This window comes from Epinephelus fuscoguttatus, linkage group LG2 (assembly GCF_011397635.1).
Source record: "Epinephelus fuscoguttatus linkage group LG2, E.fuscoguttatus.final_Chr_v1".
In the NCBI taxonomy this organism is placed as follows: domain Eukaryota; kingdom Metazoa; phylum Chordata; class Actinopteri; order Perciformes; family Serranidae; genus Epinephelus; species Epinephelus fuscoguttatus.
In genome coordinates, this window is record NC_064753.1 from 13898377 (window position 1) to 13921126 (window position 22750).

The 22750-nt window shown below is 40.7% G+C and overlaps 1 protein-coding gene across 4 annotated transcripts in view; it reads left to right on the top strand.

Annotated features, from left to right (window-relative positions):
• Positions 1-4580: 4580 nt before the first annotated feature.
• Positions 4581-22750, top strand: part of LOC125904467 (leucine-rich repeat-containing protein 49) — a 47152-nt gene continuing 28982 nt past the window's right edge. For 2 of the 4 annotated variants that reach the window (XM_049601878.1, XM_049601869.1), the window contains exons 1-9: positions 4581-4896; positions 5113-5178; positions 5279-5348; positions 5518-5751; positions 5925-6027; positions 6546-6749; positions 7622-7688; positions 12881-13024; positions 22675-22736. In XM_049601878.1, the coding sequence (XP_049457835.1) occupies positions 4810-4896; positions 5113-5178; positions 5279-5348; positions 5518-5751; positions 5925-6027; positions 6546-6749; positions 7622-7688; positions 12881-13024; positions 22675-22736 (1037 nt within the window). In that variant the 5' untranslated portion in view covers positions 4581-4809. The remainder of the gene's footprint in view (positions 4897-5112; positions 5179-5278; positions 5349-5517; positions 5752-5924; positions 6028-6545; positions 6750-7621; positions 7689-12880; positions 13025-22674; positions 22737-22750) is intronic. The other 2 variants (XM_049601886.1, XM_049601896.1) reach the window with 2 other exon arrangements.

The window sequence follows — 22750 nt, forward strand, 5'->3', positions numbered from 1 at the left end:
GGTGTGCTAATAAGCACGAAACTTAGTGTATGATGTTTTACAGTGCCATTCTAAAAGCTCTCTCCAGGCAGTTCCTTTTAATTCACACCCTAATATATTCTTCATTTCTCATGATTACCATTTTCCCACTTCTGGCTCTCATTGCATCATCAACCCTCCAAGGAGACTCTCTTTGAATTGCCACTCCTGCCTCTTTTCTTCAGATAATTTTCCCTTTTTTTCTTCCTTCCCCCCTTTCTCAAGTCCCTTATATGCTTTTTCTACTTATGATGCCAGTAAGGCTTGGGCTTTTAAATCCCATTGAAATATTGTATTAGTTTATTCAAATCGACTTGACTTCTCGTAATTTTTGAGACTGTGATGTGATTCTAATGATACAATTCTTGGAACCACTCAGAGGAAGTGAAGCCTCTTAGATTAGTCTTGTCTAATTGACTTTGACTAAATGTGTCTATATCCTATGACCCGGAAGTCTGACAATCTTCCAAGAACTTGGGTCTGACATTACCTCACATAATCTTTGAATTTGCAGGAAAGACTTGTTTGTATTTAGTGCAAATTAGCAAATGTTAGCATAGTCTTTTTGAGCATGTCAGCATGTTGATGTTAGCATTTAGCTCCAAGCATTTCTGTCACAGAGCCCCTAGCATGTCTGTAGACTATTCGTCTTGCTTCTCACTTTAATTAGCTTAAAGTAACATGTGACATCTTAATTATCAAGAGAGGTTTAAATACAACAGATCCACCCATCATCATCATCATTAGATGGACAGCACATCCAGTTCCCTTTGAGTTCATGACCTACTAGATGTATGATTAAATTCCATTGTTAAAACCTGCCATACCACTTGCATAGCTGCAGTAACTGTTGTAAGTAGGAGGTACAGTAACAAAGGGATCTGCTGACATCAACCCACAGGGTAAAATTTTAATAAAGAATTATTAAACACCTTAGGTCACAATTATTGTTGTTGTTTTTTCACTCACAGAATCCCTTCTCTCTTTGCCTCTGCAAAGCTTGATAATATTGATACGGTGTGACACGGCAGATGGAAGAGGCCATGACAACCATTCTGTTTCCCCCTTCCCGTCTGTTTCTTACTACCATGTTTGAGAAATACTGCAAAAGATGGGGGATGGTTGTAAAGCTGCGAGAAAACATCACAACCCCCAACTCTTGCTGCATTCACAGCAAACAGAGGGTTAATTGGGTTTATAATCACCACAGATGTCATCAGTTTTAACTAAAAAGAGATCTTGCTTTAAATTCATTTTTTAAAGTAAAGCAACATCAAGCAGTCTCTTCAATTTCTTTTTCTTGTACTGCTGTTATTATGCTTTATAACTATTATCTGAAGCTGTTACTCTTTATGTGTGAATATAGTGAATGTCAGTGTTACAACCATCCTTGTTTCTCCTACAGTCGCTTTCATCAATACGCAGGGTATTAAATAAGTAATGAACTAAAGTTTGAAATGATTAACTCAGAACTGTCAAGTAATTCATTTTTCTCTCTGACTGTAAATGGCATAAATCATTTCAGTTGCTATGGATAAACTGAAATAAAATTGTTTGATGAATTGTCTGACTGACAGGAAAAACTAGATCTCTCTCTCTCTCACACACACACACACACACACACACACACACACACACACACACACAATGTCAAATGGTAGAAAAACAGCAGGTCACCTTTTACATATATATATATATATGTATATTTATGTATATTTATTTCATGTGAGAATATGTTTACAAATAATGTTCCTGTTTCCTCATCTCCAAGTCCTCTGATGGTGAAGGCAGGAGTCATGCTGTGCTGCTGCCAACAAATCAGCATCACTGTTACTGTTTATTCCATTTACTCCTATAAAAAAAAGCCAACGTCTATGTTTTTCTAACAGCAGATCAATATATATCACTTTTCTGTGCTGTATATCAGACTCAGACTGAATGTTTACAGTTTTCTGGAGTCCCCATGTTGAGTATTAAGAACAAGTGACAATGAATTAATTTTTCCTCCTGCATGTGTCTATCTCTCTGCTAAAAGATCCTCAATACCACTGAGTCTAACTTTAAGGGAAAAAGTATTGTAATGTTTTAAATGTCACACTCAAACAAATTGGTGAAGTAAAAAAAAACAACCTTTTTGATCCAAAGGGCAGAGGGTGCTGAAATTATAACGGAGACAAAATAAGAAATAGGGCAAAGACACATGAGATAAAGGTGACAGATACAGAATAACACCTGTTATTGCTCTGTGTCTGTTTCTCCTGGGAGTCACGTATGATAGATCTACGTATGTTGCAAAGCTATGCATGTAGCTCCATTTATAAATAGCTAGTATTTACATTGTACTTCTTCAGTATAGCCTGTCATACAAACTGCTGATGGCCACCTCCCATAATATGTGTCAGCCTGTGCTTCATGAATAGACTGTGACAGGCAGTGTGTGGGATGTCCCTTTGATGAATCTGGACTTGCGTTCTGTGAGCAACCGCTCATTACTGCCAGAGTAAAAAGGCTGGAAATACACAAAGCAATCTATTTTATCACATTTGGTGCTCTGTGGTGCGACTGATTCAATTGGCAGTCACCTGAATTATACTGTAAGTAGAGGAAAGAAAGAGCATCAAAACTGTGGATAAAGACAGGTTCCAAAATGTTATCCACCCATGACATGACAGGTTAATGTCTATAGGAAAATACAATAGAATAATTCCAAGATATCTGAGAAATGTAAGTGACTCACTGCCATGGCTAAGTGACACACCTAACTAGAACACAGCCATTATTTGTTGCACCTGTGCCTTTTCCCGTAATGACAACACTGTGAGGAAGGTCTGTTGTCAGTGTTGTTGTGGTCATTATCATAGCAATCTCTTTCCTCAGCATTACATCAATTTTATCCAGAGTACAAAAAAGGAGCAAAGAATAAGTCTCAGGTGCAGGTAATTGCTCGCATTTTGAGGTGTTTTGCTTTAATCATGTTTAGAATTAGGACTGAAAATAGGTACGTGCAATTCTATTATGTGTAATTTGCATCTTAACAAATATAGTACTTTGTTTTGTCTTACAGCTTACATCAATGTTTTGTGGTTTTACCTGCTATTAGATTATAGTGGCCTTATCATATTCAGATAGTTTATCTTTGTTATGTTTCTCCGAATAGTTGCATAAAACACCAACATTTTTCTTATATATTGTAGGCCTATCTAATTAAATTCTAAATGTGATGTGATTACTGTAGTTCATCTGGGTTGCTGGAAAAAGCACACTGATCCCACATCTCACAGGTAAATATGACTGACCCTAGCAGAGGCTACTAGTGTTTACTTAGGCCACTGTGTACATCAGACCATTTGTTTTTCTGCTGCATTTACTCCGACGTAGGTGTACTCTCGGAGGTCATGTGTGATTGGCTGATACGTACCCTTGACCTGTTTGACTGAGAATTATCTTGTTTGATGTAAAACATAAACATGGTCAGTGTAACCCAACAGGGGGCCCTGGTGTTAATCTGAGCTGTGGGCCCCTACGGACCCCCGTTCTGCCCACTCTCCGTATATTACGCAATTTCTCTGTCAAATAGAGTCCATAGGGAAGGACTACATCTGGCAGCTTTGAGAACCAGAAATCAACCAGTGCTCCTATTAGGGGATACTAGACGTCTTGTGGAAATTTGATTAAAGACAATTTTTCGGAAATAGCCTATATCAGTGGTGTAATGTGGTAAAGTAGTAGTTCCTTACAGTGTTAAAGTATGTTTAACACTGTAAGGAACTACTACTTACAGTGTTAAAGTATGTTTTGGTTGTATCTGTACTTTACTTGAGTTTTTATATTTCAACTTTCACTTCTGCTCCACTACAATTCCTAAAAAAAATGTATAGGCCAGTACATTTCCCCTAGGCATCGTAGTAACTTACTACAAAATAGGGAAGGAAATGAGGAAGGATGAAGGGGGACAGATGGATGAATGAAGGAATGGAGGGAAGGACAACTGGAATTTGCTCTTTAAATCCTTTAAGTTTTGAAAAAAGACCTTGTTTTTCTTCAGGTGTAATGTACACTACATTTACAAAGAAATTAACTTCACGATTCTCCAAATGCTGACTGCTTGCTTTTTCATTGACAGCATTTACTTATACTTTTAGTTTCAATACCTACAGTTAATATTATGAAGTTACTTCTGACACTTAAGTACAGTAATATCTGATACTTAAAGGCTTTCACTTAAGTAATATTCTAATAGGTGACTTTAACTTTTACCAAAGTCATTTTCTGGTGATTTCAACAAAGTGTTGCTGTCAGTACCATGGTCAGTACTTCACCCACCACACCTGGCCTACACACTACATAACTGGAAATACAGGCCTCTTAACTAGTTTGGGACATACGTATCTTCTGCAAGACAAAGTCACAATGATTGGTAATAATAAATGACAATTAAAGTTCGAACAAAACTAAGACAAACTTTCTTCGTTAAAGAAACAATTTCAGGACTAGTTTCCCCACGGAGTGCTTTTTACTGACACGGGAAGTGAGCGTAACTAAGCAACGCCGTCGTTGCCATGGTAACAGTGCTTGTCTCCGAGGAAGTTCGTTCGGTTTTGAACCAACAAACCCAGGCTTTACCAGTCTATGGGCTTTACAAATATATTAGTGCAGCAAATGAGTTCGCTCATTTCTTAAGGTTATTCATGAAAGTAGCACCGCTACTTAATTAGTTTTTTTATCCTTCCAAGGTTGGTCTGAACTGTTCACTTTTAGCTTTAGCTAAATGTTGTCACAAACATTGGCTAAATGGAGACGGAGCGAACTGAGGGAAAAACGATACGATCTCAAAAACGCAACAGTGTCAACGATGGATGGGCGTTTCTCACCCCCATGGTAAGTACTACTTTTAATAGTCCTTTACCATGCTTCACAGTATAGTTATAGGCTAACCATCAAAAGTTTAAGTCTCAGGCTCAGTAACGTTAGAGAAAGTGATTAATTATCGTTAGCTAGTTGAAGTTAGTGTCGTAATTAGCTACATGTTTGAATAAAGAGTATATGTCTTGTTTAAGGCAACTCAGTTGATGTGTTAATAAAATATTTTTGCAGGTCAACAGCTGCAAGTTGCACCTTACAACTGTCAAACCCCTGGTACAGGAGAGAGCCCAGAGGATGGTGAGTCATGACAGACAGACAGACTGAAAGAGAAATACAGCATGTTGGTAAGCCTAGTCCAATGCTTGCTTCATAATTTACAATGTTCACCTTTTTACAGACTGACTTTCAAGATATTGTAAAAGAAAAAAACATGTATACCGTCCAAGCAATGAATCATCCTAACCCAGGTAAGCTTGACTCAGTCCATTCATTTGCACACTCACTCCCCCCTACCAGTCGCCCCAAGATTCTTTTTGTGTGATTCAGCAATGTATTGTGTTTATGAATGGCTAAGATATGTAAATAATCATATGGTCTGTTTGCACTCTTTGTTTTCCTGTACCATACCCACTGCAGAGAACAGGTTGCACGCTTGCAGAGGACTTGTCCAGACACCTCTAGTGCCATCATTTGCCAGTATCTCTACAGATTCCCCTGTACATAATCTGGTACCACCAGCATGTGGTGCTCAAAGTGGTTTGGATACAGTTTCACATGCTACACAGGACACAAGAGACAAATCAAGGGGACCAACCCACAGTGCAGGGAACACTTACTACCGTAATGCCTTAAACTTTGCCAAGCCAACAGGTAAATATGTAGATGCCACTTGGCAAATAATATGCAGTTAAAAAACGGTTTTACTGGTCATTGTAAGATTTAGATTTTGTTCCCTACAAGTATATAGCATTGAGTTTTATGCATTGCACTATGATATACAATATTTTGTGTGTCCTGAACTCAGTATTTAATGTCAATGCCAGGTGGTTCTGGAGGATATAAATACCACACAACCCCTGGTTTTCCCTACAGTCGATTGCCTGGTGACAGTTTTGCATCCAGTTTTAAACGAATCGACTTGGACAGGTACCTCTGGCCATTTATTTTTCAAAGTTTTATTTCAAACTGTTCTGTGTTGTACAGAACATGTTGGTTTAGCTGTCACTGTAAACTGGTCAAATGATGCCATATGCCATGGCAGGTCTTTGTAGCTTTACTTGCAGTGTTATTAATTTTCTTTTGTCATCACCTATACCATTAAGTTTTGTTGGTTTTCTTAACTCAGTCTGGTCACAGTATCTGCAGTTGAAAAAACAAGACTTTCACCTGAAATGACAAGTGCTCCAGATCTCCACTAGGGAGCAGCAAAGTCCCTTAAAATGCCTGTCCCTTATCTCAAAGATAAGTGTTTGCTGATAAGTGTTTCATGGATGACAGAGCAAAAATAAGTCATTATGCATAGTGACATATTAAATCAATAATTTGCATCACTGAATTGCATTGATTGAAGGTGAAATACAGCCGTTATATCCTGAAAGTTAAGTCCTGATCTGTAGTCATCCATATAAAGTCTAAATTGTGCAAAATGTTCTCTAATTTACCAGGCGCTGTCTGGAGGAATGCCCCCAGCTGGGCGTAATGGATGAACTACAACTTCTGAACCTTCAGCACAATCTAATCACAACGATCCAGCATCTGTCACATATGCAACAGCTTGTTTTTCTCAACCTGTATGATAATCACATTGATGAAATGACTGGCATTGAATCTCTATGCTCCCTTAGGATCCTTATGCTGGGGAAGAACAGGTTAGTTATCATCCTCACAAGCAAAGAACGTGTCAGATTGGCCTAAATTGCCTCTGTTACACAGAGAGTATTGTGCAGTTCATATTTAAAGAAAGTTGGAGAGTAGGAGATGTTGTTAAGACATCAAATGGCATATTGTTCTTTAATCTAACACCTTTAGATTTCTGGTTTAATGTGAAATGTGTAAATGTTGCTTGTAGGTTATTCAAGGCATCCTGCTTTTTGCATTTAAGGAATTATACATTTTATATACAAGCTGCTACATGATAAGAAATGACTGGTTTCCAGCAGATGCCCAGTTTAATTCGAAAACCATTCATTTTGGTGTTGGTAATTCAGCAGGAGCAGCAAGGTCGGCAGGAGAAAAATTAAAGTCATAAATCACCGTGAATGACATCAAGATCTTAGAGATGAACTCTGACATTTGTTTCACTCTCTGTAAAATTTGACATTTATCTTTATAGATCTCCATGCAGGGCCATATGTGGTGAAGAGTGAGGAATACCACTGATTTAGGTTACCATTGACATTTTTTAAGGGACCAAAGCCTTTCATCCTCATGTGTTATTTGATCTAAATCCATATGGACAGTCCTGAACATTAAGTTGCTGTACACAACATACTGTATATAAGACTTCCTCTGGGAATGTAACCTTTAAACATGCTTGTTGGCTAGTTGGCTCTCTACTGCTTGGTACCTGTTCAATAGACTGAGCACCCACTCTTTCACATTTTCCTTTGATTTTCTTATACACATATAGTTGGCTGCAGCTAGTGCAATTAAGAATGTGCAAAAATGTGTCTGGTTGTTTTCATACATTGTGACAAATTGCATTTGATGTACATTTTATGATATATTTTCCATTTCTTAGAATCCGTAAAATATGCTGCCTGGAAAGAGTGTCCAAACTGAATACCCTGGATTTGCATGACAATCAGGTACTGGTTTTCACTATCCTCCCACCTGCAGCATGAGTGTGTTTAGTCTTGGTCATTTAGCTGCAGATACTGTTACAGGAGGTCATGATTTTCAGCTGCTAAGTTCAGAAGTGGATTGTCTCTTTCACCTCCTCCACACTGTTGCTAAGTAGTGATTTGCTATGTTAGATGCTGCTCTAAATGGTAGAGTCAAACAGTCATGACAGCAGGAGGCCAGGCATGAGAATACATGTATAGTCCACTGGCCAATTAAATTCAAGGCTGACATTATAGTCAAACTGTGCACTTGTTTCTCTCTAAGGTCTTTTAAAATAGCACAGCTTGCTAAACTGTATTAGGAACAAATAGGTCATGTCTAGCATTCCTTCTCCATGTGATAATGTCTTTTTCAAGTGAGAAATCTGATGGGGGTCATGGTCAACCGTTTACCTACCTCAGTTTTTAGGGATTTATCTTCAGCAATTGTTTTAGTTCCCAGCACTGTTAGAGAACAAAGGACTGAAAACCATTGAACCCACAGGCTCTTGTCAAGGGTCTACTCCCACATCCATTTCCTCAGTTACCCCAGCACAATTTATTCAACAGGCACAACTGTCTCTATGTTTTCAGCATTGGGAATGGTTATGAGCTGAAGAGATGAGATTATGCTGTGCTTCTATTAATTTGAGTCTAAAACTGTTATTGGTGGCCTTTCATTCAGCCTCTACAATAGAGCCTGGCTCATTTGTATTAAGAGCCTGGGAAATGAAATGATGTAAGTAACACAGATGTCAGATGAGGATTTTAGCAGCTTCAGGAAAAGGAAGATAGAACAGAAAGGCTTCCCTTGGTCAAATTAGTGTTTTGCCAGCATGCCGCCTACGCCCCTCCTCAGAGAGCTACTCTAGAGACCTGGTAAGACTCCCTCCCTCTCTGATGTTGGCTGCTCTTTGCATACGCAGGCGTCCAAAATACTATTCAGTGACTGCTACAGTGTTGTGTTGTTTTTCCTAATGATAGATGCTTTGTTGCTTCAAGCTCTGTCTAGTGTTGTGTTTCCTAACTGCATCTTTACAGTTAATTTAAACAGTTCTGATAACGGGACATTGAATGAGTGAATTACTAAAACGATTTTTTTTTTGCTGCCCTTGTTGGTAATGAAAGAATATTGTATCCAGAGGCGGCCATTTGTTGGCAGGCGCCTATTAAGGAGCAGATGATAAATCTATTATTCTGAGGAGGACAGGTCGCTTTTCACTCGCTGACTTCACAACCTCCTGTTTTATGCATTTAAGTAGTTGTTCATTCACCTTTTATTCAATGTTTTCCAGGCTCACCAGAGACCTGACCACCCAAATGTAATGTGAATCGCTGCACAATGATAATACGAGATGATGAAGTGAGTCAGCGAGTGAGTTAATGGATTCATGAGTTAAAATAATGTTGAAGTTGGGCTTATTCTATTCTGGTTGTTTTTTAGTCACTATAGGTCTCAGAACCACAGCTGCTTGTCCTCTTTCCTTTTTCTGTGCATACTTTAACCACAAGCAGTATATCACTGTCATCCTTTCTTCCTCCCATCATCTAGCAGGGAGGCTCACTTCACTTCCCACCTCTTTTCACCCTTTATTTCTGTGACAGGATGTCATTTCATTTCCAGTTTGCTGGAAGTGTTCAAAAGGAGATATTCTCTTTGGGAATGTGCAGCCAACCCACACTTGGCCTCAGTGACCAAGTGTTGGGGTTACAATGTGACCTGACAGTGTTGGATAACCAATCTTTAGTTAGGCAGTGATGTTTTCCAGTAGAGCAGTTTGGCTTGAATACTCACAGAGGACAGTGGAGAATGCCCTACAGGGTCTGTAAAATCAAGAAAAAGTATCACAGTTAGAGAGTTAGTTTGTTAAGCTCATGTGCATGGTAGAAATTGTATTCCTCCTTTAAATCATTATTATGATTTTGATTTAGTTTGACTGAATCTGTCATGTGTGGTAAGCATTGCACTTTGGGTTTGGGGTGAAGATGGAACAGAGACTCATCACAAGGATGCTCAAGGCTTTGCTGTCATCAATGGCAACTTTAACACAGCATTGTCTGTGTTTGTGTCCTCTTCTTTGACAATACTGGCCATTATATGAAATGAAGATGTGATTACTGTATTGTTTACAAGAAACATGCCAAGAGCGGATGTTACCACCACTGCTACCCCTTCTTGGCATGTCTCACTGCTCTCATCTGCCAGGCAAGAACAGGCCTCTGTCCTGTCTGCAAAGCAATGTTATTCACATTTTTAAGTTTTTTTGTTTAACAAATATCATAGACACTACAGAAAACTTCTACACTTTGAGATCCATGTCTTTCTGTATCTCAAGGGTTAAGTAAAAGAAGATGGTACTTGAGTATCACAGGTCAAGTATTTACCGTGTTAAAACCATCTCAATATTATGGATGTCTGACCTACACTGCTGAAAAGCACCTCATTCATGGTGCAACACAAAATCCTTAAAATCCTATGAGACCTACCAAGCTGTTGGAAATCCTGTTGGACATCCCTGTCTTTAGGACTAGCTGTGTTTTAAAGCCAGAATAATGATATTGTATCATGGAAGACCAAAAGAAGTAATGCAGCGGTACCATGTCATGCTAGGCTATCAGGAGATATAGGCACAATTTTGGTGAGGGAAAAACGTCATGACTGTTGCACAGGTTTCCCTTGACCTCTCACCTCAAGATATCTGAAATAAAAGGGATTCTATGGGTACACGTTTGCCCTTTACAGATATGCCCACTTTATGTTAGTCCCATGCAGTCTGGGGTAAAAACCATGCTGGGTTTTTTTTTCCACATTAATGGTCTATTTTCGCCTGTTGTATTTAATTATTTCTGCATGCTGGGTTCCTAAACAGTCTTTGAATTGCATCAATTGGGTACGATAAACTACAGACCTCGGGCATTCGGAGGATGCATGGCTTTCATAGGTATGTTGAGAACAAGGGTGTTCCTCAGCAGTTTCTAGAATCATCGAAAAGTGCCATTCATACAGTAATCCCCAAATGTAAAAAGTTTTTGACACTAAATCACAGTATGGATTTTTCTGTGGTGTTCCTCGAGGTCTTGGTGGCTCAATGCTGGATTTTGGAAGGGTTTTTGACTAGTTTTAGCAATTCTTGAGTGGTCAAAAATGCCTAAATGTTCCCAGTTTGAATAGATGTCTAACCAAATTCAATGTTAATTACATATTTATGACCAGAAAAACTTGACACACAGTATTGAGCTTCTACTCAAACGAATCCTCAGGTTTCCAGTTTTAAGATTATGTATACCACTCCTGTGTGGCATATAGTGTTGAACTGCCATCTCCCCCTAAAGATTCCCTGTTCCTCCCACCCCCAAATGACAGCAATGGGTGTATGCGGGTCTCAGAGGGTTAAATATTTGCTAAGAAGTCTATCTAAAAGCTCATTCACTGTGCAGAGATACTGTGTCTATGTGTTGACAGAGGTCTGATGTATCAATGCCTGTCTTGCTCGGGTCAGGGATGCCCAAGTCTGGGCCTGAGACAATGTTTACTTTGTGAGTGTTTTTGTTTTCCGGTTTGGGCAATGTGTGTTATTTTCTCACCTTAATTTATTCAGGGAGGGTTCACTGAGCGTGCAGCTGTTTGCTATCCACTGACTGCTTTACAGTCATGCATCTTCTTGATGTTTGAACTAGATCCCTGTCACAAGCCTGCCACTCTAACCTTTTGGGTACCATTGTCCCATTAGTGTGCACTGACTGTGTGTTGACTGAAAGTATTCATGTCAGCTGTGACACCACAATACAACTGTTGTAAAGGCCTTTGAGTGAAGTGTGATGACCTCACTCTGTTGTATCCATCACCAGATGAGACTGCTTCATGGTGGTGTTTGGGGTTGACTTGTTGCACTTGGTTTATTGACATTTTCTTTGAACTGTGCTGACACCTTTTGCACACCCACTACACTTTGAAAAATTGGAGGGAGCCAAGTAGAATACACCTTTTTTCATGTATCTGAAACATAAAAAAGTAGCAGCCTAATCTTCACGGTTTTTAATCAGAACAACATTTAATCATTTAACAAACATTGCCAGGATTGCACATTTCTCTCTGTTCCTAATACAGAAACTCCTATGCACTTTTGTCGAATGAGTTCCCATCTGAACTCCCTAAAGCTAGAAATAAATCAACTACAACTGCAACAGCAATTAATCTAAAACTCTGCTGACTAGGACCAGAAGGAAAGTGCATAATACTCCCTATGTACAGTGGTTCCCTGTAGGTTTGTATACTGATTTTAAAATCTTCTTATGGGTTTCTATGTGTATGAACCTGTGAGCTCTCTCAGACCAACTGGGAGTGCTGTCCTAACTAGTCCAAAGCTCAAAAAACTTTTGCATAGCCTACTTTTCTGGACCAGTGAGCCATAAAAATTATATTTTCAGACATATGCTCAAATGTTTATCTATATTTCAAATTTTAACAACTTATTATTGTCTTAGCTAAAACTGTAATCTTTCAAATCTTTGAAAGAATCCTTGAAACCCTGATGTCCTTTTAACTTTACCCTCACATGTACAGTATGCACTACAGGGAGCAAACCCATCACTCTCATCAGGAATTTTTCTGAAGTATTTCAAGTGTCATTGTGAGGTGGGCCCCTAAGTATTCTCTCCCAGAGAGAGGAGGGGCATCATTTCACCATTGACTGACTGTTCACTACTTGTTTATTATTTTTTGGGAGGTCAAAGAAGTCACAACTTGATGTGACAAACTGCATATCAGTCATTCAGGATGTTCAGAAGTGATACAGATTGTTGCTGTGAAGTGGGTCACTGTGAGGTAATGAAGAGAGTGAAAATGTCATTTCTGTTAAAGTGTCATTTAGCAGAAGGTGCAGCCTCAGGCATTGCAAAGAAAATGGAGCACACTGCATTTTGGCTTTCTTGTACCCCAGAAAAATTTAGCTGTGTGCAGGATAAAGAATTCAAAATGTACATGAACCATATGATGATATTTAATTACATGATATGATGTCAGACTGAGCAGTGAATGTATACAATTTCAGTGTGTTATGTTCTACTAGCACTGCCCCCTACTGTGCCTTTTTAAAAGTAGAATATCATTATCTAAATTGCCATTTCACAGGGTTTTATGTTGTGCGTGACATTTGTCTCACTTTGCCTTCATTCAGATCTGCAGGATAGAAAACATGTCTCACCTCAGCGAGCTGCGAGTGTTGAACCTGGCGGGAAACAGCATATCCAGAGTGGAAAACCTGCAGGGTCTGGACTGTTTGACTGAACTCAACCTAAGACACAACTGCATCTCTGTTGTGGTGAGGGGCCTCTTTCCCAATTAGTGGCAGCTTAAGGCAATTTATTCACTGCATGCACACTACTCTGCTCCTTTGCATAAAGGAAAAGGCACCAACTGTTCACACACTCTTACTTTCAACCATGACTAGTTTCTGCTGCCTTTTGTGGGGCTTCTATATAGTTGCAGGTTACAGTAGATGTAGACTTGAGAACTTTTGTTTTGGCTGCTGCAGGAAGATTTAAGCAGTTCTTTAACAGTGTGCACGAAGGAAGCTGTGTTGTATCTGATCCGTACACCTTATATTAATGCATCATACACATGTATTTGCTTAGTGTTGTAGTAATTCCTGACAGTGCAGCGGCCGTACGGTTTTTAAGACCTATGGATGATCTATATAAAGCCCTGATTGGTGAAGTTCCTGCAGCTACTAATAATGTAATTGCTGTATTTCTTCTGTATTTTGATGCAAAAACAAATGTACATGTATGCTGACAACTGTTCTTTGGAAAATGGTCTTCAAAGGATGAAAGTACCGGTAGCATGCTCCATCTTTCATCTTCATGTCATTCTGTTGGACCGTGTCCCTTGGATGGTTACTGTTTCCTCTGTTATGGGATCGCATGTAGCAGTTTTTACTGTCACAAAATAACAAACACAGAAATCACATCAATAGAATCTTTGTAAGAAAGTCTGTGGTGAAATGTATCTCAATGGTGTTACCCAGGGAGACGCAGCTCATTACCCACAACCTCCCTCCGACTTTCTGGCGCAGTGAAAGAGAAACTGGATATTCTTAACACGGAAATTCACTCCCCTTGGTTTCTATAGTTTTAATCTGATAAACAGAACAGTGCATGCCAAAACAGGCCCCTTCATTTGTATGCAAATCCCCTAAGCCCTTTCCTGCTTTTTGGGGTAGAAAATAGGAATGGAATCCAACATTGTGTTGTATGAAACCTCTTCCCATCACTCACCCGGTCCTCTGCCTGCAAGTTCTGATCAAGAACCATTTCCAGTCCTAATTATCGGGTGTAGTGTTTTATTTGATGCGCAGGAGAGGAAAAATGCTAGCCCTCAGCAGATTCTCCAGTCTCTGTCATTAGCTGTGTTTGCTGCCAAGTGCTTGTATCAAGCACAAAGTAAATAACCATCCTCCAGGTGTCCAGGTTTTCCCTTTCATTCAAGGCAGATGAAAAGTGGATTTGTGGACTAGAAGAGAAAAATGCTTTGAGAGACTTAAAATAAGTAAATTGAAGACTTGCTATATGTTAGGCTCACTCCTCCAATACACATTATAGAAGCATTATATAATCCATATGCACACTTTATCTTTAAGTGAATATTTTTATATCTTTACACAGCATCCAATTTGTATTTAGGTAATGCTGTAATGCATCTAAACACATGTATGTTTGGTATTTCATTTAATGTCCATCCATCCATCCATCCATCCATCCATCCATCCATCCATCCAGCTCTTGGGGGACCCCGAGGCATTCCCAGGCCAGATAAGATATATAATCCCCCCAGCGTGTTCTGGGTCTGCCCCGTGGCCTCCTACCAGTTGGACATGCCCAGAACACCTCTAACAGGAGGCGCCCAGAAGGCATCCATCCAGAAGTGTGAGCTCCTTACCCTATCTCTAAGGCTCATTTCAGTAGCTCATATCCGCAATCTCATTCTTTCGGTTACTACTCAAAGCTCATGAACATAGGTGAGGTTTGGGACATAGATGGACCAGTAAATCTTTGCCTTCTGGCTCAGCTTCCTCTTCACCATGATAGCCTAGCGCAGCGCTCGCATCACTGCAGGTGCCATGCCTAACTGCCTAGCTATCCCACTCTCCATTCTACCCTCACTTGTGAACAAGACCCTGTGATATTTGAACGTCTTCATTTGGGACAGTAACTCTCTCCCAACTCAATGGAGGTAGTCCACCTTTTTCTGGCAGTGAACCATGAACCATGGCCTCAGACGTAGAGATGTTGACTCTCATCCCAACTGCCTCACACTTGGCTGCAAACCGCTCTGGTGCATGCTGGAGGTCATGGATTCATGAAGCCAACAGAACCACATCATCTGCAAAGAGCATAGAGGCAATTCTAAGGTCCCCACGCTGGACCCCTTCCTCCCCCAAGCTGCACCTTAAGATCCGGCTCATGAATACCACAAACAGAATTGGGGACGCTGAGCAATCCTGGTGGAGGCCAACACCCACTTAGAACATGTTTGACTGTGTGCAAGTATGAGGACACAGGTCTCACTTTGGTCATATGAGGACTGGATGGCTTGTAGCAGTGATCCCAGTACCCTGAATTCCCACAGTTCCCCCCCATGAGACTCCCCGTGGTATGTGGTCGTAAGCTTTCTACCAAGTCCACTAAACAGATGTAGACTGGATGGTCAAATTTTCACAACCCCTTCAGCTGCCCTGCAAGGGTAAAGTGCTGGTCCACTGTTCCACAACCAGGACAGAATCCACATTGCTTCATTTAATGTCTTGTTGCAGTAAATTGTGGTGCAAATGTGGTGCATCCACATTTTTCCATGGTTGTAACCACGGATTTCCAATGCATCTTCATATGAATGACAGATTTTTACACAATAATGCTCACAATACAATAACTGCAAGCACACTGGTGATTTGACATATAGTCATTTCATAAAACCTTTGCTGTTTATACTTGCTCTCAGGTGGGTCTTTCCGTTGAGAAATCTTGTGGCAGCCAGTAAGTGATGCATTTTACATTTTTGGCAGCAGAGCTGGGTAGTCAGCACAAGCATTGATAGAACAGACAAAGCAAAAAGGCATCACCCAGAGGCAGACTGGCTTTGTGGATTAGCATTTTTTTTATCCATAGGCTTGTCTTCTTGTGTGGCCAATAGTAAGTCAAGCATCACTTCCATTGAAAATGTAAAAAATATCCAGTACTTTTTGGTCGCTCTGCTGTAGATTTAATCAGCTCTACTCAGTGTGTGTGTTTGTGTGCATGTGATGGGGTCATAAAGTCATCACTCCTCATCACATCATCTCCTGAATACAAAAGGTCCCCTCTCCCAGTATTACATAGATCTGTTCTACTTTTTTTATACTTTTGAAATTTGCAGTTGAGGGGATCTAATAAATCAACATGCTGCCCCAGAGCACTGTGGAAAATATTAATGTTAAAACTAAAACTAAATTATCAAAGACAGGGCCGATATTACAGAAATAATGAAGATTTTTTATAATGCCTGAATCCTCAAAATATGGAGTTTAAAATTTTTTAGCAACTAACAAAACAATCCAAATGAATATTAACTGAATTCATAAAAAAATCATAAAATAATGATTAATTAAACAAACCTGTGCAAAAACAACACAGCATTGAGCACTTAACACCAGACTGTGTATCTGCAATTTTAGCGCACAGTACCTGAAGCCAGATGTGTGCCGGCTAAGCTCACACCTCAAGTCTGTGCTATTCAAAGAGCAGCCCCAAAACCCAACAGCTTTGCAATCTTTGAAACCCTCTTGGCATACACATGAACCTGTGTGTTTATTTGAGCAGCTTTCATGCACTTTTGTGGTGTGTTTTTGCATGCAACAGAGACAGCGGCGATGAGAGGTAGTTTTGTGTTTGTGGAGTAATGCCTCTGCCAGAGCTCAGTACGAGTGTGAAAAGTGAAGACACGCAAACTGTCAGTGAGAGGAGGGTGGAGCCGGGATAAAGAGGTGAAGGCACGGCCACATAAATACATACCCGCAGGCAAACACACACAGCAACATAGCTGTACCCAACCTCACTTCAGATCCTGTCAGCCGATTGGTTCTGATCAATCAGGTTTTTGGAAAAAGAGACCACATTGGTTGGCGATTGTAATGCAGCACGTCAGCTCAGTTATGACATCATTCTGTCTGAGACAGGGATGCTATTTTTAGTCTCAGACAGCGTGCAGTGGCTGCTGCTTCACCAGCATCCATACAGGGACTGGCACAGACAGAATCTCTGGGAGTGTGTTGGAGGGTCAGATTAAGCTAGCACTGGATAGAATGACTTGCAGTTTTTCAAAAGAGGGAAAGATAACACGGCGCTGCACTACTGGGGTTCACAGTGAAGCAATCTTACACAATCTAGTACAACAGAAATCCCTACGCATTCTAAGTCCCAGTGCAAATAATGTAATAATTCAATATGCTGCCAGAAATCATAATTTGTCTCTTCACACATTAGAAATGACTGCCAATGTGATTTTTTTTATGGGCATTTCACCTTTAATGGACAGGACAGGTAAGTGTGAGGGGGGGAGGATGACATGCAGCAAAGGGCCACAGGCTGGATTTGAACCCAGACCGCTGCGGCAACAGCCTTGTACATGGGGCGCCTGCTTTACCCACTAAGCCACTGACGCCCCTTGATTTTTCTTTATTACTAGGGAGGAATAAGCTTGGATTATCAAGTGGCTAGCATGTTTGCATTAAGTTGACAAATTACATAGTAACACAGAACAACATGATCATCCCACCTGGTAAATGTTCACTTGTCTTTAAATTTTAAAATGGGTTAGGAGAAAAGTGTCTGGGTTGCTTTGGCTTGTTAGATGTTCAGTCACTCACATACCTTGTCTTGCCACTTTTTTATGCTGGACAGATGTTGTGTTACTTAATGGCTATTTAAAACAACTAGTTCCTTGAAACACAATCATATTGCAAAGTAACTCTTTCAGCTTTATCAGTTATTAAAAATTTGTACTTTTGTTATCCTCTGTTTGGTGTCTAATAATGTAGAGAGTAAGGACGGAGCCAAGGACAATTAATGTATATTGTAAAACATTTTTAAACAAAACAGATCCCAAACACTCAAAGATAAGTCTGTGGTGTCTGTGTGCTGTGTGTCCTTTTGTTTAAAGACACTACTTACCTACATGCCTCTCTAGCAGCACTCATTGCAAAGATAGTAAATATTTATCTAAACTGCGTTACTACGTTGAAGTTAAAGGGACAGTCCACCCCCAAGTCAAAAATACATATTGCTTTTACCTGCGGTGTTATTTATAAATCTAGTTTGTTTTGGTATGAGTTGCTGAGTGCTGGAGATAACGGCTGTGGAGGTGTCTGTTTTCTTCCTAATATAATGGAACTAGATGGCACTGGACTTGTGGTGCTCAAAGACCCAAAAAAATTAAAGCTACTCAACAGCAATGTCCCTTTCTAGAAATCATGACCCTGTTACTCAAGATAATCCAGAGACCGTATTGTGAGCAGTTTCTCATGGACAACAGACTCGTGCTCGTGACAGCACCAAAGAGATGTAAACATTAATAGCATCCCCCTTTGCTGAACTGTAATGTATGCTAGCTCAGTGAATCTAGGTAAGCTAGCAGTAGATGCATGCTTTTCCTGTGTGGTGATATGATTGGTGCATATAGTTTAGTGAAATGTCCCTTTAATACATGAGCTATAAGTGAGTGCTATTTGAATAGTAAAATCTCACTGGGACAGTTTGTCACTGGTCTAAATAAACTGAGGCGTGCGCAGTATATGTTTCCTTTGCTGGTGGTTGTTTGTGTAAGTTTTGTTGTGGCATTTTATATGGGCCAAACTCTTTATAATATGCAGAGTTACCATGCTCCTGAAATTCCTAGAGAAGATATTAAATTAGAAAACCTTTTTCCCGGCCTGCAAATGGTCTGAAATTAGAAAGACATTTTGGAAAAGTTTTGAATATATATTGTTTTGGTTATTATTAAAAATATTATCAGAAAAACCCAAAACATGTTTAACATTATGCAACAATTCCTTGATTACTGAGTGAAAATCTAGCGCTGCTTTGCATGACCACTGAAACATTACCAGAAGCAGGAAATAAATGCACACAAATGTGTCAAAATTACAATCCAAACACAACAAATTGCATTAACATCTATAGGATCTTCACTTTCCCACCCCCCAAAAAGGCCCTAACGACATACTCATATGTGCCAGTCTTGTCTATTGCCATAGGCAGCTGCCAGCTAGTTGGTGGCCATGTCTAACATGCAAGTAAAGTTAGCGAGCACTGCCAGTTTGCTTATCTGCAAATGGCCGGGAAGTATGTGTTTACTAATGTATGGCTGTATAAGCCTACCCATTTTAAACTAGACTGCTCAGAAAATTAGAGGAACACTTAATTATCACAGTATAACACCAAGTCAGTTAAACGTCTGGGATATCAATCTGTCCATTTAGGCACTACTGATTGTGAATTAATTTCATCTGCGTTGGTGCAAATGAAAGTAACAACAGGTGCAATGGAGAGACAAAAGCAAGACAACCCCCAAAAAAGGAATCTTTTTTTCATGTGGTGGCCACAGACAGTTGCTGTCTCCTTATCCTGACTGACTGATTCTTCTCTAGTTTTGTGTTCTGCTATTGTTCTTGTCACTACTGGTAGCATTAGGCGGTACCTGCAACCCAATCAAGCTGCACAGGTAGTCCAGCTCCTTCAGGATGGCACATCTGTCTTTGGAGGGCCACACAGACCTCTGTGTCATAGCCATCAGTACCCTGACTGCTGTTAGGTACCAGGATGAAATCCTCAGAGCGATTGTCAGATCTTACACTGGTGCAGTGGGCCCTGAGTTCCTCCTGATGCAGGGCAATGCCCAGCCTCATGTTGCCAGAGTGTGTAGGCAGTTTCTGGATGACAAAGGCATTGATGCAGTTGACTCGCTCTTTCAGTCCCCTGACCTAAATCCAATTGAGCACCTATAGAACATTATGTATTGGTGCGTCTAACGCTGCCAAGTACTGCCACAGACTGTCCAGGAGCTCACTGATGCCCTGATCTATGTCTAGGAGGAGATCCTCTAGGACACCATCTGTAGACTCATCCGGAGCATGCCCAGACATGGACAGGAGTGCATACAGACATGCAGGGGCCATACACGCTACTGAGTCACGTTATGAGTTGCCGTGATAAAATTCACTCAAGTAGGATCAGCCTGTGATTTAAATTTTTCACTTTGATTTTTGATGTGATTCTGAATCCAGCCCGCAGTAGGTTGATGATTTTGGTTTCCATTGACCGTTGTTACATCATTTTGTTTTCAACAAATTCATTTTTCAACTTGAATAATTCTTTCATCAAGATCTGATGTGTAATTTAAAGTTACAATGTGTAATTTACGTGGTTGTTTATTAGCAAATATCAACTATTGCTTTCATAAATATATATTTGCTAAAGTGTAATGCAATTCACATACAAATGGAAGCTTTCTCATAGGCTTAGAATGATTTCTCTATATATACACAGGCAGGGCGCGGTCTGCTGGAGGCTGCCCTCTTGCATCGCCATATTTGAATACAGTGGCTGAAAGGGATATATGCGCTTCGCGTTTACCTAGAACTTGCCGTCACTGGAGACAGAGAAGGTGAATATCAATCCGGGGCACTTCTGTGTGAACCTGCTTTGTACTTTTATGATTCTGTCGAACTTTAAATGGAGGAGCACACACGTGTTTTGCCCTGTAAGAGGGAAACCACGCCACCAAATAAAAGAAAAAGATCAGATAAGCGAGGACGGGACAAAACGTGAGTGAATATCGGCATCGCTTATTTTATTTGAACTCCTGTGGAAGAACACTCTGGAAACGCATATATTATAATCGTACCAACCTATATTTGCCGCACTGTGCCGTGACTATCACATAAAACGTGTTATTTTAGCATTACTGTGCTAATGTTTGCTCGTGTTACCAAAACAATTAGAAATAAAACACTCCTAACATAACATTATATCTCACAGATAATCTATATGTCACACAAGCTATAACATATTGTAGCGTCCGCCAGGACGTGTGGAAAGGATGACGCAGTTATTCGGCAAACCACCGTTTATTACTGAACAGTACAGGTTACTGTTGGCCGTAACTACACCAAAATAACCACCAAAGAAGAACTTAGCTGTAACTCCAACTGTGCACTCCTGCTCTCTCTCTGCTGCTCTCTCCTCCAGCTCGCTCATACATACACCAGCACGCGCACTCACACAGCTCTCATCCCCGTCACACTCGCACCCCGCCCCCCCTACCTATACTCATTCAATCCCAAACATGCCATTAACTCACAGAACACTGACATTATAACAGAACATTTACTGCAGGGTCGCTACAACATCGTAACATGGTTTAGATTCCTAAATAAATATTCACCTCGTCGCTAGATAGGCCTACTCCTGAAAAACTCAAAAAACTCATGGATGGATCTCTGCTGTCTGCGCAAGGCTTTTTATCCTATGAGGCCACTGTCACTTACCTGATGGGAGGGGTGAGCAAGTTAGCGCGAGTGAGCCCTGCAATCTAGAATTTAACCGCTGATGTCACTGTTACTCACCATTTTTACACACTGATGCCAAGTGTTTCTTTACTTTTTTTGAGCAGTGTACTCATATAAAGCAAGGAAATTGGGTAAAAATTATGGAAAAATTATGGAAAAGTGTTGAAAATGTATTGTTAAGATATGTGGGAACCCTGTATGTATGCTCATTTCCATTGAATGCTAGCTTGTTTCAGGAATTCCATGGCTCAGATATAATAAGATGGAACTACTTCATATACTTTGTACAAACTTCACTGAAGATTCATAGGTGTAGTTATTTCATTCTATTAATTCTGTACATTATGTATCAACAATGTAGCACAATAGCTATACACAAAACAATTGCAGAAAGTCTTTCTAGCATTGTTCCTGGTGCTTACTGTACTGTAGTGAGCACTAAGGCTGTTGAAATGGATAAAACAAGGATGTGTAACTGTATTATATTTATGTGGCTCTGCGGATGGGGTGGAAGGAATTCTCTAAATGATGAGACTCTGTGCTGCAGTGTGGTGCTGTTCACTGCAGAGGAGCTAGCACAGCCTGAATGCTAGGCTGCTCTCATTTGAATGGAGGCTGGCAACAGTTCTGGAGGAGGCTGCGAGGCGGTGGCTGCAATATGGGCGGACGCTGACGCAGCTCATTCAGACTGCTGCTGGGAGTGTCCTCTTTGCTTCCAGCATGTGCAGCACTGGCCATCTACACAGACACACACACAAAGACACACACCATCTGATTAGCTTGAGTTGTGGTAGTGACATTGCCTATGTCCCTATGTATCTCTTCAGCTTGCCATCTGGCCAGCTGCTGCACCTCACCCCACCCCCTCATTAAATTCTGCATTGATTTTAGAAGCTCAGCCTGCCTGATGGAGGAACAACCCCCATCCCAGTCAGTTTCCATTACATTTACCCAGGCTATTGTTCTTGTGTGTACAGTAACAGCTCAGAGTGTGTGCGACTGGTTGTATATGTGTTCTAGTGGCATTTCGAGTTTCGCCTCCTGCAGCAGGGGATCTCTGCATTAGCGCAGCACACGCTCCACTCTCTCTCCCCTCCCCCTTTCTTCCTCATGCTCTCTCTCGCTCTCTCTGTCTCTCCCGCCCCTCCTCTCCATGTGCAGACAAGGCAGCGTGCCGTGTGTGTGTGTGTGTGCATGCGCAGGGTGGATGGGGATGCTGTACGCTGGAGCTGAGAGCTGCAAGGTGACTGAGGGAATGGAGAGGGATACAGAGCTCTGACGACAGTGACGATGCAGTGCCCTCTTCCCGAGCACCTTCTCCTCTTCACATCCCTCCATCTCTCTCTCTTCCCTGTCCCTCTTTCTCTTTCTAGACCGAGGTGGACCGCCTTCCCTGCTTGCAGCGCCTCTTTCTCAGCTGCAACCACATCACCAGGTAAGAGCTCGTAC